The 15801-nt window shown below is 38.8% G+C and overlaps 1 protein-coding gene across 3 annotated transcripts in view; it reads left to right on the top strand.

Moving 5' to 3' along the window:
* The first annotated feature begins 254 nt into the window (after window positions 1–254).
* LOC126210494 (kelch domain-containing protein 2-like) overlaps window positions 255–15801 on the top strand; it is a 124945-nt gene continuing 109398 nt past the window's right edge. For 2 of the 3 annotated variants that reach the window (XM_049939728.1, XM_049939727.1), the window contains exons 1-2: window positions 255–479; window positions 15264–15465. In XM_049939728.1, coding sequence (XP_049795685.1) covers window positions 15358–15465 — 108 coding nt within the window. In that variant the 5' untranslated portion in view covers window positions 255–479; window positions 15264–15357. The remainder of the gene's footprint in view (window positions 480–15263; window positions 15466–15801) is intronic. The other variant, XM_049939729.1, reaches the window with a different exon arrangement.

Below are 15801 nucleotides of genomic sequence, written 5' to 3'. Positions count from 1 at the left end.
AAGACGAAGTACGATGCTCGAACTGGTATTGCGCAATGGTAAGAGGGGTAAATCTCGAAACACAAAGTTGACGTAACACTTGCATGCGACACGCCCATTTCGCGACTTCCCCTCGAGCCATAAAATGAACGCACCCATCTGCGCACATTCTCCCGTTGCTAGGCAATCTGGCTCAATTACATTGATCGGCCAGCAGCGCGCGCGCCATCCGACGGCCACCTGCTGAACTGCTCGCTCTCGGCCCCTACGTCAATTCAGGACTCAGAGGGGAAGGTGGCATCCTGCGAAAATGTCGGCCGACGTGCGTTTGTCCCCGCTCTTGCTGTCCAGCATTAATTCCATTAATAATGGGCCGTCATCGCAAGCAAGGCTATGTGGCACATTAGTTAAGGGGACGACGACGGTGCAACAGTGTCTTTAAGTTGTAGCATAGCATATTTCTGATGCGTAGTTTATGCCCTGACTTTCAACAGAAAGAGGTAAGCATTTCAGATCGTATTTCATTTTAATTGACTGTAGTTAAGCACGAGAAAAACGTTTCTAGTTGATTCAATCTCCTAGCCAATTTTCGTTCCAATTCCTCCACGTAACTTGGTGTACGTACCGGGAAAGTTGTTTGATTTAGACATTATTTAATGTTATTTATTTAAACGCTCATGATGTTGGTACATAGTTGTCTGTTTAAAAGCTTCTCACTACAGCATTTGCCAGTGTTGTAACTTTTTACAAGTTAGCATATGGTGCCAGTTCAAAGCAAGGTCCACTTTATTATAAATTACATACTGTGCGGAGATTACATACCAGTTCTCTGTAAGTGCGCAGCAAGGCAGTAACGACTCTTAATTAGTTGTGAAGTTGCTGCTGCTTCATTCCGTAGATGTTCTAGAATAAATTCCTAATTGTGTAACAACTTCTTTCCACTTCTTTCAGTGCAGTGTAAGATACTCTATGCTATCTTTCAGATATTTTTGACGTAGTAGTTTTTGATTCTACATTTCGATGTAGACAATTGTTGGTGAAAAATGCATCGTCAGATAAATGAAACTGAATTAATGCTGTACGGCTTATAATTTATTGAAAGCCCTCGCATATTCCATATTGAGACCGATGCTTACGTATCCAAGTGGCTCAAGATTTGTCCAAACGGGAATTTTTTGAACCCCTGTTGAAGACTTCTCCATCACAGAAAAATCAAAACCAATACTAGGCGGGTTAGTAGTCAATGAATGACACTAGCCAATACAGCGCAAAGGAAGCTCTCTAACAAATGAAAGAATGTAGATTAATCTTGGACCGGCATTCAGACGCTTTAGTCACACAAAATCCGAGGCTATCTGGTGTAGTAGTCAATGGCACTATTAGACCACGAAGAAAGCTGTCAGGTAAAAGGGCGTACTTAGATGAAACGGATGCTTAACTCTTGAAAACATAAAAGTTCTTGTGTTGTCAATAGAAGAATAAATTCTGTTGGGAGGGGGGGGGGGGGAGGGGGGGGTTATGAAGTCGCCAGTTTGAAAATCCGCAGCTGGTGAAAACTTCCGTATTTGAACTTCTAGAATAACGGGTAACGATCAAAGCAGCTGCGTAAATTTTGAAGCAGCAATGAGTGTGGGTAACCGCTCGTTGTGGCATCGCGTCATTGAAGCTCTTGCAAAGTGCGAGTCTTTTTTGACAATGAAACTGTCTGACACTGAAAACTCATATTGTAAACCAACCATTCGCTGTTTGCGAGGATTACATTTTGTTTGTCCGACATAAGCGCCACGTATCCTGCAACTTTAAGGCTTCCGCCGTCTTCCATCCTCACAGAATGTAATATTGATTTTTCGGCCTGTTGTGACGCAAATGCCCGCGCCTCTGTCCGTTATAGCTCTTAGCGATTTCTTTACAGTTGGAGGACGTGACATTCTCACCTTTCTCGACTTTGTACTGTGCCTGTTAGATAATTTGTTTTCTAAGAAAGAACACTTTCGGTGATAGGCTACTGAAAAGTCTACCAAATCCAGTAGATGTATGGACCAACGGGGAAGCTTGGCTTTATTTTGCAGTCCGACTCTCTCATGAACAACTCGGACAGATTGAATCTTCAGGTGTTGTAAGCTAGTCACAGAAAGTGGGACTAACTCTAGCACCAATTCTCTACAGCGTATTGTTGGTGATATTCTTTCAAGAGCTGGATATCATGAGACCAGCTACCGTAGTACCTATCATCGATGGCCAGTCAGACTCCATGTGCAAGAAAAAGCAAATAAAAACAGAAAAATAAGTAACTTCATGTAGAAATATTATGTCTAAGAGTACATGGCCCTTACCCGCTTGTTCCTATCAGGGTTGTTACATTTTAATTCTACCCAAGAAACCATGAGGTTTATTTTTTAAAAAAAACATATAAAATCGTGCCAAAATATCAATAAAACCCAACTGTATTTAGTTATGTAAATTAAATTAACATACTAAATGATACATAGTTAGCCTTACACAAATTAAAAAGAGCCGTCATATTTATTGGAAGCATCTATTCGCTGTCAGAAGAATTTATTTTATTAACACTGTATTTTAACTTTTCTTGAAATATAAGAAATATTTAACTTCTAGAAAAAAACGTTTAAATAAACGTAGAATCGTAATGATTGAAAAGTACAGTTCGGCGCCTTTTGGAAGCAGGCAGAAATGTATGTACTAATTCATCAGCTCTTTTCTCTCCTAAATCATTTCGTAGTTTTGACCAAACAAACCTGTAGGTGGAGAAGATTCTCTCACTGGTTGCAGTACTGGCAGGGCAAGAAATAGACTTCTCACAAAAGTAATGAATGTTGTTGCTAAGTTTCCTTTTATGCTGTTTTCATAACGTTATATTCAACCATTTGTTTGGTCAGAACTGTGTTAAAATGCATCGGAAAACATATTGGCAAGAAAATAATCAGAATCTGCTATCCTAAAAGACATAGCACTTGCAATCTGCTCTGAATGCATCTCTGTGAACCAGTTTTCTGCACTTTACTCTTGTTGACCAGTTAAATTTTCCTCTGAATCTTGGATCTAGCATGTTAGGAAATTAGTGAAAGGATTTCAGTGCTTTTTTCCTTTCGTTTTTTTTATTACGTTCTTATAGGGTCCCAGAGTAGACAACACTCCGTCAGAACTGCTGATATTCTTGGAAAAGCCATCCATGGCTCCTGGTGTGCAAGATGTATACCCACAGACTTCGAGAAGAATGTAATAATATAATTTCCAAAGAAAGCAGGTGGTGAGAGACGTGAACCTTAATAAGTTGTGGTTGCAAAATACTGACACGAATCCTTTACAGAAGAATGCAAAAACTGGTAGAAGCCGACCTCGGGGAAGATCAGTTTGGATTCCGTAGAAATGTAGGAACACCCGAGGCAATGCTGACCCTACGACTTGTCTTAGAAGACAGGTTAAGGAAAGGAAAGCCTACGTTTATAGCATTTGTAGACCCAGAGAAAGCTTTTGACAGTTTTGACTAGAATACTCTCTTTCAAATTCTGAATGTGGCAAGGATAAAATTCAGGGAGCGAAAGATTATTTACAATTTGTACAGAAACCAGATGACAGTTATAAGAGGAAGCAGTGGTTGAGAAGGGAGTGAGACATGGTTGTAACCTATCCCCAATGTTATTCAATCTGTATATGCAGCAAGCAGTAAAGGAGAAGAAATAAGAACCTCAAGGTTTTTGCCGATGACACTGTAATTCTGTCAGAGACAGCAAATGACTTGGAAGAGCAGTTGAATGGAATGGACAGTGTCCTGAAAGGAGGATATAAGATGAACATAAACGAAAGCAAAACGGGGATAATGGAATGTAGTGGAATTAAATCAGGTGATGCTGTGGGAATTAGATAAGGAAATAAGACAGTTAAAGTAGTAAAGGAGTTTTGGTACTTAGGAAGCCAAATAACTGTTGATGGTCGAAGTAGAGAGGATATAAAATGTAGACTGGCAATGACAAGAAAAGCGTTTCTGAAAAAGAGAAATTGGTTAATATCGAATATAAATTTAAGTGTTAGAAATTCTTTTCCGAAGGTATTTGTCTGGAGTTAACCTTGTATGAAAGTGAAACACAGGTAATAAACAGTTCAGACAAGGAGAGAGTAAAAACTTTTAAAATGTTGTTCTACAGAAGAATGCTGAAGCTTAGATGGGTAGATCACGCAACTAATGAGGAGGTACTGAATATAATCGGGGAGAAAAGAAATTGACTAAAAGAAGGGACTGGTTGATAGTACACGTTCTGAGACATCAAGGGATCAACAATTTAATACTGGAGGAAAAGTGTGTGAGGTAAAAATAGTAGAGGGAGACTAGGACATGAATACAGTAATCAGGTTTAAAAGGATGTTGGTTGCAGAAATTATTCAGAGACGGAAATGCTTGCGAGGATAGAGCAGCATGGAGAGCTGCATCAAACCAGTCTTCAGACTGAAGACAAACAACGAACCTGGGTTCCATACCAGGACTTCGTAAAAAGATCAATTCTCAGTTTAACAGCTTGTGTGGTATTGGTGCTGTCTGCTTGAAGAAGGTCCAGGACTCTACAAACCACCGACAGTTGTCAGAGGATATGAGTGGCACCTTAATAAATTACAATGTGATCCAAGATTTTGTTAACGTTAGTAAAGACTTCTTAAGAGTGCTCTGTTACAATTTCTTAATTTTTTAGAATAAAGTCCTTGTAAGCATGGGTTAATGTTTTTACTATATTGATCATAAGAATTTAAACTGAACTATTTCATTTTCAGTGTAAGAAAATTCCCCTAAAAACAATAAAACCCATAAAAACCTAATTTTACCAACTGGATTGGTTTTTTTAATACCCAGTGTTTTCTCAATTCTTGTTTCTATGAATCAGCATCATTTTTTTTCTCCAGTGTATCTGTCTTGTGACAGGTTTCAGCTCTCCATCATGTCCTGTTCTGAGTATCTTCCTTCATCTATTTGTAATTTCGTCCTCTTCTAATGTTGTCCATCATTCCAAATCTCTTCCTGCCTTATCATCTCAATCCTCACAGTTTTCCGTATATAATTATTTGTCGCAGCCAAATTTTTTTCCTCTTTCTGATCACTTCTAATAATCTCCTTTCTTCCCCTATTTTCTTTGCCCCTTCTTCACTCTTAAATCTACCTATCCACTTCACCATAAGCATTCTTCTCCAAACCCCCATTTAAGAACTTCCTAAATATCTTTCTTCTTTCTTTTCAACTTTCCATGCTTTTCACTGCTGTATAATACTACGTTCCAGACATAACAGTTAGCAAAATTTTTCCTCAGTTCCATTGGAAATCTTGTAGATGTTAGTAAGTACTTCACATTTTCAAATGCTCTCACATCAAAAATTTATTTTCGTACTCACTCATCCAGTTGAAACGTTGAATGCCAAGTTGATTTTATTTGATTTATTTATTTATCCTTTGACAATTTACATTGTGTGGATTTCGCTCGCTTACATGTAAAATCTGTTATCAGCTTTGTGGTCTTCAGTCCAAAGACTGTTTCGATGAAGCTCTCCATGCTGGTCAGTCCCATGCAAGCCTCTTCATCTCTGAGTAACTAATGCAACTTACTTTACTTACCCCTGTGCCTCCTTCCACAATTTTTACCCTCCCACACTTCCTTCCAATACTAAATCGATGATCCCTTGACGTCTCTAATGTTTCCTGTCAACTGATGCCTTTATTAATCAGGTTGTGCCACAAATTTATTTTCTCCCCAATTTTATTCTGTATCTCCTCATTAGTTACGTGATCTACCCATCTAATCTTCAACATTCTTCTGTAACACAACATCTCAAAAGCTTCTATTCTCTTTTTGCCTCAACTGTTAATCGTCCATGTTTCACTTCAGTAAATAATTCCTAACATTTAAATCTTTATTAGATATAAACAAATTCCTCTTTTTCAAAAATGCATTTCTTGCTGTTGACTGTGCGCATTTTATATCCTCTCTATTTCGGCCAACATCAGTTATTTTACAGCCCAAGTATCAAAACTCATCTACTAAATTTAATTTCTCATTTTCCAGTCTATCTCTCTCAGCATCACCTGATTTAATTCGAATACACTCCATTGCCCTTGATTTACTTCTGTTTTGTTCATCTTATAATCTCTTTTGAAGATACTGTCCATTCCGTTCAACTATTTTTCGAAATCTTTTACCGTCTGACAGAATTGCAATGTCACTGGCAAACCGCTAAGTTTTTGGTTCTTCTCCCTCAACTTTAATTCTTTTTCCGGATTTATCCTTAGTTTCTTGTACTGTTTCCGAAATGTACAGACTGAACAACATCAGAGATTTGCTACAAGTATGTCTTACTTCCTTCTCAACAACTTCATCTCTTTCATGCCCCTGGACTGTTATAACTGCCGTCTGGTTTCTGTACAAGTTCTAAATAACTTCTCTGTATATTGTACCCTTATTGCCTTCAGAATTTCAAACAGTATATTCCTTGCATGTATCCTCTACCCATTCCCGCTTAGCTATTATTTGTGAATCTTTTTTTCACACGTCTGTTGTCCTTTTCGACTGCCTGTTTTTTTGTTATCTTCTTTCCTGAATTAAAGCGAGCGTCACCTGCGTTATCCAAGGGTTTCTACTAGGCCTTGTCTGTTTGCAGGTGTTATCCTCTGCTACCTTTATTATTTTATGTCTCAAAGCTACCCAGTCGTCTTCTGTTGTGTTCCTTCCCCTGCTTCAGTCCCACTTTGCCTAATGCTCTCATTAATACTCTCGGCAACCTCCGGTTCCTTTTATTTATCTATGTCCCAACATTTTAATTTCCCGCAGTTTTCAATTTCTGCAGTTTTGTTCTGCAATTCATTACCAACAAATCATAGTCAAGAGTCCACATTTGCCCGTGAAATGTCTTACCGTTTTATATTGGCTGTCAAAATTTGTGACTTGTCATTATATAATCAGTCTGAAACCTTCCAGTGTCCCCAGTTCTCTTCCATACATGCAACCTTCTTTCATCATTTCTTAAAGCAATTGTTAGCGATACTAAATAATGCTCTGTACCGAATTCTACCAGATGGCTTCCTCTTTCATTCCTTCCCCCAGTCCATTTTCTCCAATTATTTTTCCTTCTCTTCTTTCTCCTACAATCAAATTCCAGTCATTCATAACAATCAAATTTTCGTCTTCCTTAACTATTTGAGTAATTTCCTTCATCTTCTCATACGCTCTTCAGTTCTGTTGATCAGCTGTGGAGCTAGTTGGCAAATACATTTTTACAACTGTGGTAGATGTTGGCTTCCACCTTTAATGAGTGAACATTCTTCTGTATTTTCGGACTTCGCATCAGTTTCATTATATCGTGTTAAATTTATTCACTTACATAACATAACGAAGACATAATTTTGTCAAATAAATGAGATCCACATAAAGTTCGTTCCGTTTTCATTCAGTCAACACTTGTTACTTATTCACTGTTCACAGTCACGCAGACTAATGCTCCTCTACTGAATAAAAGTAGTTGTCAATAAAATATTCTTTAACAGTGTTTTCATATATATGAAGTTCACGAGTTTAATGTATTGCTGCAGATTTTATGTAGTTCTACCCTCGGTAACAAAGATTCTTCAGGCTTTTCCTTTTTTTCTTGGGATGTGAATGTTTTCCCCAATTCTAGTATTACGGTTATTAGCGGAGCTGTTTGTAGGCATGGGGATCTTGGATCTCACAAGCATTTGTAATATCTATATTTTTTTTACTATGAACACAAAGTTCTCTCTGATCATTCCATCGCCCATACAACTCTCGTTTGATAAAGTTGTTTCAAGCGTGAAAAAAAGCAGACTACGGAAGTGAATACTGTCTGTGCTGCTCACACCGAAGCCTAAGTTCTGAATACTGCAATTCGCTCGAAACTATTTTTCGCATTTCGGGGGGTGAAACACATTTGAATTCATTTCTCTGAGATCTCTCACACTAGCAGCAGAAATTAATATAGTTCCGTTTCAGAAAGCGATATTGATACCGATATCAATTGCTATGATGAGACAGTTTACGTCGTTTAGAGACGACTTTTTTCTTACAATTCATCTGGGTTAAAAAGAATTAAGGCATCTTAAGCGACTCCAGAAACATGTGGAATGATCGCCTTAGCGGAATCACCCTATACAGAACATGACGAAAGTCTTTCACTTTAATAGTTGCAAATTTTTATCGTGAAGATACGAAAGTGCACAGCAATACGGTGTTAACAATGTCATTCATACGCAATAACTTTAGTTCAATCTTATAACGTTTTCTTAATTTTATATTTCTTACTAGCCATTGTACTGCGTATAGTCGAAGATACTGCCTACCACCATTATCGATTGTTATCTGTCCCATTCCATTCGTGTCTGTATGGCTCTGTACGTGCTCAGATCACCGTCTCTGTGCGTTCTCTGATTCCTGCTTAGCCATTTTATATTTTTTTACAATCTCATTTTTTCACGTCTGTATTCCCTTTCAGTTGCATTTTTATCATTTGTATCAACAATTACTTTACAACTTTGAAAACTCATATTGATTTATTCATTTAACTTACATCCACGGTTTTGGTGGCACTTTATAGCAAAATACACCAAGATTTTTACCTTATGCCTATACAGGTTCAACGTAACTTCCATTTTTTTTTTTTTTTTTTTTTTTTTTTTTACGCGACACACATCCCATTTGAAGTCGATTTCCTACCAAACTCTCTGCACCACGTCATGCGCGACTTGCACAGTTACGAGGAAGATTCTAGCACTTATTTCTGTGTCTATGATACAAAATCCACAGTCAGCGTCTATCTTCACGAGTTCTGGGAACCGAGGTGATGAAAATTTTTTTTTGATGTGTGTATATACAACCGCCCGCTCACAGAAAGATCCGTACCTAAAGCCTGGAAAATTGCTTAAATCACACCAATACCCAAAAAGGGAAGTAGGAGTAATCCGCTGAATTACAGGCCTGTATCACTAACGTCCATTTGCAGTAGGGTTTTGGAACGTATACTTTATTCGAACATTATGAAGTACCTCGAAGAAAACAGTTTAATTGACACATAGCACGGATTCAGAAAATATAATTCCTGCGAATCACAATTAGCTCTTTATACTCATGAACTAATGAGTGTTATCGACAGGGGATGTGGAATTGATTCCGTATTTTTAGATTTCCAGAATGCTTTCGGCACCGTTCCTCACAAGCGTCTTCTACCCAAACTGCGTGCCTATGGAATACCGCCTCAGTCGTGCGACCGAATTCGTGATTTCCTGTCAGAAAGGTAGTTCGTAGTAATATACGGAAAGTCATCGAGTAAAACAGAAGTAATATCCGGCGTTTTACAAGGAAGTGTTAAAAGCCCTCTATTGTTCCTGATCTATATTAACGGCATAGGAGACAATCTGAGTAGCCCTATAAGATTATTTGCAGATGACGCTGTAATTTACCGTCTTGTAAAGTCATCAGAGGACCAAAACGAACTGAAAAATGATTTAGATAAGATATGTATATTTTTCGAAAAGTGGAAATTGACCCTGAATAAAGAAAAGTGTGAAGTTATTCACATGTGTACTAAAAGAAATCCGCTAAATTTCGATTACGCGGTAAGTCACACAAATATAAAGGCTCTAAATTCAACTAAATACTTAGAGATTACAATTACAAATAACCTAAATTGGAACGATCACATAGATATTGTTGTGGGTAGAGCATACCAAAGACTGCGATTCATTGGCAGAGCACATAGAAGGTGCAACAGGCCTACTAAAGAGACTGCTTACACCACGATTGTCCGCCCTATTCTGGAAGTACTGCACTGCGCTGTGGGATCCGCATCAGGTGGTTCTGACGGATGACATCGAAAAAGTACAAAGAAGAGCAGCTCGTTTTGTATAGGGGAGATAGTGCCACAGACATGATACTTGAATTGGAGTGGCAATCATTAAAACAAAGGCGTTTTTCGTTGCGACGGGATCTTCTCATGAAATTTCAATCACCAGTTTTCTCCTCCGATTTCGAAAACATTCTGCTGACACCCACCTACATAGGGAGAAATGATCATCACGATAAAATAAGAGAAGTCAGGGCTCGCACAGAAAAAATTTAAGTGCTCGTTTTTCCCGCGCTCCGTTCGAGAGTGGAACGGTAGAGAGCTTGAAGGTGAATCATTTAACCATCTACCAGGCACTTTATCGTGAATAGCAGAGTAATTACGTAGATGTAGATGTCCATGTAGATAATTTCAACAGTTTTCCTCTCCCATACGATTCGTAAAATCTATTCATCCTATCAGCTAAAACCTATCCTACTTCTTCCACTCCAAATAAAAGCACCAACCCACCTTATCCTGGACTCTTGGCCCTTTCCAACTCTCATCCTACATTCCTTCTTCACATCACTTCCTATCCTATCTCCTTACCTAGAACGCTACCAGGAGACCACAGTATCATCGTTCTCACTAGTTTCTAGACCACACACGTTACCAACAGGCTTGCCCTATTTCAGAGGAAGACTCTCGGCCTACAGGTCCAGATATTCAAAGAGGGTGGAATTATTGCTTGTTGGGAACTCCAGTGTTAAGCATATGACCGCCAAGGAGGGGAAAAAAGTCCATTGTGAACACTGTGTGCATAATGAGAGGAGTCATCCCAGTTATGGAACAGATCCTTCCGTATGGCATGAAGAGCATGGCGTACAGCCAATTACAGGTGGTAGCTCATGTTGTTACTATTGACGGATGTCACTTCGGACCAGAAGAGGTTTCCGCCGGTATCTGGTAAAAACAGTGAGTTTTGCTTGCAAGAAGAAGGCGAAGCTCATCATCCGTAGCATTGTTGATAGGAGCTTTGGTACAGAGACGAGTGGAGAGCCTTAATCAGAAGCTCAGATGGTTCTGCGACCATGTAATTTGCAGATTCCTTCACTTGCACCATAGGGTGGTGGGGTATCAAGTTCCGATTAGTAGATCAGGGGCCCATTACATACAGAAGGAGGCTAAGTGGTTAGCTTGGTATTATAGTTGTAAATTGGGTCCTATGTTGGGAAAGAACTAGAGCTCCATGCTCTCATAGAAAGCACTGAAGCAGAAATTGATATAGTCACTGAAAGGTGGCTAAAGCCGGGGAAACGTTCGGGTGAAATTTTGCTGAGGACCTAAAGGTTTCAGAAAGGACAGATTAAATCCAGTTGGTGGTGACACCTTTGTTACTTTATGAAGTCGTAATCTTCTCGTGAAATTTAAACAGATAGTTGCTGCAAGTTACTATGGGTACATGTCACACTCGAAAACTAGAATAAATTAATTATTGGCTGCTGCAGTTGCTGAAGGGTTCAAGGAAACTTTGAGTCTCATTTCGAACAGGTACCCGACTCATACAATTATAGGTGAGGTGACTTCAATCTTCTCTAGATATTTTGGCGGAAATACATATGTATAGTTTGTAGTAGGCACAAAATGGTAGGTACAAAATGCGTTCCACGAAAATTGTTTTAAGTAATTCTGTCAGGAGCCCACACGAAGTGTAAATGTTTGCGATAACATACTGGATCCCTTGGTAAGAAACAATGCTAAGTAAATAGAGAGCATCATGACAGATATGGGGCATGTTGACCACGAGGTGGTAGCGAGACCGAATACCGTAACATCCAAATTAACCATACTAATACAAATTATGTCTGTTTAAAAAAGCAGATAAAAATTCGCTTGGAAGCTTCCCAAGAGATAGTCTCCGTTCCTTCCAAACTAACTATGTAACAGTAGAACAGATGCAGCTTAAATTCAGATAAATGATATTGACGAAAATTGAGAGATTCATACCAAGTAAATTAATATGAGTCGGAACAGATCCACCATGGTGCGCCAAACAGATCAGGACATTGTTGTAAAAGCAACGAAAAAACATGCCAGTTTTTAGAGAACACAGAAAATCTCCAAGACTGGCGATATTTTACAGAAGCTCTGAATTTAGTGCGGAATTCAATGCGAGATACCTTTAATAGTTTCCACAATGAGTCTCTGTCTCGAAACCTGGCAGAAAATCCGAAGAGATTCTGGGTAAAGTTGACCAGGAGCAAGACAGGTCAGTACCTTCACTGCAGGACATCAATCGTGATGTTTCTGATGTCAGCGCCAATAAAGCGGTGCTACTGAAGACAGTTTTCCGGAATTCTTTCACCGAAAAAGATGCAGTAAATATTGCAGGTCTCAAATCAAGAACAGCTACCAACATGTGTACCTTAGAGCTAGATACAGCCGTTGTGGCGAAGCAACTTAAGTCATTAAACAAAGGCAAGTCTACTGGTCCAGATTGTACACCAATTAGGTTCCTTTCGGAATATGCTTATGTAAGAGCTTCATATTTAACAATCATATACAACGCTCGCTCGACGAAAGGTCCGTACCTGAAGACTGGGAAATTGCTCACGTCGCATCTGTGCGCGGTAAAGGAAATAGAAGTAATCCACTGCGTTCTAGACTCATATCACTGACATCAATTTCCAGTTAGGTTTTGGAACATATACTGCGTTCGAATATTATGAAATACCTCGAAGAAAACGATCTATTGTCACATAGTCAACATGGATCCAGAAAACACCGTTCATGTGAAATAAAACTGACCTTTGGTTCACACGAAGTAGTGAGTGCTATCGACAGGAGATTTCAAGTTAATTCCATATTTCTAGATTTCCAGACGTCTTTTAACACTATCCTCACAAACGGCTTTTAATCAAATTGCGTGCCTGTGTATTGTCATCTCAATTGCGCTACTGGATTCATGATTTCCTGTCAGAAAGGACGCACCTCGTAGTAATTGACGGGAAGCCATCGAATGAAGCAGACGTTATCTGGCGTTCCCAAAGGAAGAGTTATAAAACTCCGCTATTTCTACTCTATATTAACGATATGAGAGACTATGTAAACAGCCCTCTTAGATTGTTTGCAGATGATGCTGTCGTTTACCGCGTAGTAAAGTCATCAGACGTCAAGACGAATTACAAAATGGTTTAGACAAGATATATGTATGTTGTGAAAAGTGGCATTGACCCAAAACAATAAGAAGTGTGAGGTCCCCCACGTTAGCACTAATTTCAGTTTCACGATGTATATTATCTGGGGGGCAGGTGCTCGGTTTTTTTCCCAACTATTCGATATTTCAGCCCCGTTTTCGGCTTTCAGTACCGAAGTATGAGATGAATTCCATTCATATCACCAATATATTTATTGAGTTGCAAAATTATCAAAAGGATAACGGCGGTCCGTGCAGCAAGCCTGTGTGGAAAGAGTCTTCAGTGGCCTGAATGGTTTGTGGTCTGACGCTAGAAAAAAATTGAGTGTCGGTATCGTAAAATCAGAATTATGCATTCGTTGTAATACGAAATTTGCAAATGCAACGACTTTTACCAAAAAAATTAAGTATAACAAAAATTTATTGGTAGCTGTAATCAGCAACAATAAATATAATTTTCAGTGTTAATTAAGTGTTTCATTGTGTTCACCCTCAGCCCTCGACGCAGCATATCCTTTTGCCAGGCAATGTTCGTTAATTTTAACAATTTAATCTGGCAATCCCACATGCAGGATGTAAATTTTAACTTGACAAACCACAATGACTCGAATAATAAGCTTCACACGAAAAAATGTGTAGAATCCAAAGTTGATTATTTTCGAGAGGGACATCTGCTGGTGCTAAAATTAGCCCGCCACCCCAGCCCCCTGGGGTTAGGGTGGGAGGCGGGCTAATTTTAGCACCAGCAGATGTACCCCTCGAAAATAATCAATTTTGTATTCTACACATTAGCCCGCCTCCCACCCCAACCCCAGGGGGCTGGGGTGGCGGGCTAATTTTAGCACCAGCAGATGTCCCTCTCGAAAATAATCAACTTTGGATTCTACATATTTTTTCGTGTGAAGCTTATTTTTTTGAGTTATTCTCAAAAATTACACCCTGTATAATAGAAATTTGAAGGTTGTCGATTCAACTAAATAGTTAGAGATTACAATTACAAGCAACTTAAATCGGGATCGTCACATGACATATTTCGAACATCAGAAAGTATTTTTCTGTTTAAATTTGTTGTCAGGTTCTGTCAAGCGATGATATAAAACTCAGTTACAAAAAATAGAACTGTTACACTAAAACTCATTTATGTAAATGTCTCCACACATTATTCTGAATTAAAAGATTCTATCTTTTTTTAAATATTAATCTTCCCTCTACCTTTTTATTTGTTAATTATTATTAAGGCGGTACTGATGTGGAACATACCGTTATTGCACATGTCGGCTTGCTCTCAAGATATTTTTTACGGCTGAGGCATTATTGTGTAAGAGAATGAGATATTTAATAGAATGTGCGTGAGAGCTGTTGATGTCATTTATTATTACTTACAAATGAGTGGCGTCGTTTACAATGATAAATGAGGAAGGATTCTGATGGGGAAGAAGATAATTGTCTCGTATGCGAGTTTCAATAGGACTTTTATATGACAATAAAGCGTACAGGCAATATGAAATAATTCTAATCGGAAAGATCGCCCCCATATGCTACTTTTTTGTATACCTACGAAGAGACCGCACGGTTTTCTGCGTGGTCCGCTATGTTTTTACGCATGCGCGACGTTCCCACTTTGTCAATAACTTGGATGTCCATTCAGGACGGCGTAGTCCGCTCAGAGCTTCGGACACCTTTTCCGTAGCTTAGTTTCGTTCGTATAGGGAAGAGGGAGGTCTTCGGCATACTAATGATTACATAAGAGAGAAAACTCATTATCTCCCGTAGAGCGCCAAATGTGCAGTTGTTGGCTGTTCATTTGATGTAATTCAGATAGCGAACTGTACTGAGTACTAAGCTTTTCTGTTCCATGCAACATGTGGTTTAAAAAACATTACTGACGTTCTCCTATCTTCCAAAGAATTTGAGCATGACTGCTTCTCAAAAAATCTCGCATTTCAGATATTTACAAAAGTTTTATGCTCTTTGCCTGTTGTTATTTTGAAATCTATGAAAATGTAATTATATTAATTTAAGCTCTGGATTTTCCGAAACAATAGTGACACTTAAACCATTTACTGTGTGGAATAGCAGAACTACTTGCTAAGGTGGCACGACAAATGTTTAGGGACAGAGAAATGAGAGCAATCTATCATTACCGGAACGCCTACCCCGCGACGAATTCGAATATGCGCGCCACGTCAGATGAGGTCGATATTTCTTTAAAACATCGATTTTGTTGGGAAAAACAAAACACTACAGTGTTTTCTAATTTCAGTGCACGTCATGTTTGCCGATTGTGGTGTTTGGCAAAAGAAGAAGTGACTGGTATGTGAAATAGTGAATGTGAGCCAAAGAGAAAAAATTTGAATATGTCAGCAGAAGAAGTGTATACCGTTCCTTACGATAGAATCCATAGAAGAAGTGGACACGTCGCCGTAGTCTTCAAAAATTACGTTGTAGTATGGGGAGGTTACACGGTAAGTGCGTCAAAAATCTTCTGCACTGTGTATGGTTCGTATTTGTATTGTGTTGTCACATTCCCTGTTTACAGTATACGGAGAGCGGTAGTGTCAGCAAAAAATGTCATATCCAAGATTACCATGTAATTTTCGATACCGTTAGCAGCGGTTGGAGAAGTATTCTAATGTGTCGTCTCTTTTCATTGCATAGATAAAAATAACGTTTTGCAAATTTATCGATGTTACAAAAGACAGTGAATTTGTCGGTTTTCGTCAATGTGACAGCAAATATTCGATCGTGCCTTTTCTGAGACATACCGCACAGCAATGTTTTATTGTTCTTTGTTGGTGGTT

This window comes from Schistocerca nitens, chromosome 10, assembly GCF_023898315.1.
Source record: "Schistocerca nitens isolate TAMUIC-IGC-003100 chromosome 10, iqSchNite1.1, whole genome shotgun sequence".
NCBI classification, from domain to species: Eukaryota; Metazoa; Arthropoda; class Insecta; order Orthoptera; family Acrididae; genus Schistocerca; species Schistocerca nitens.
This window is presented reverse-complemented; position numbering and strand designations above follow the sequence as displayed.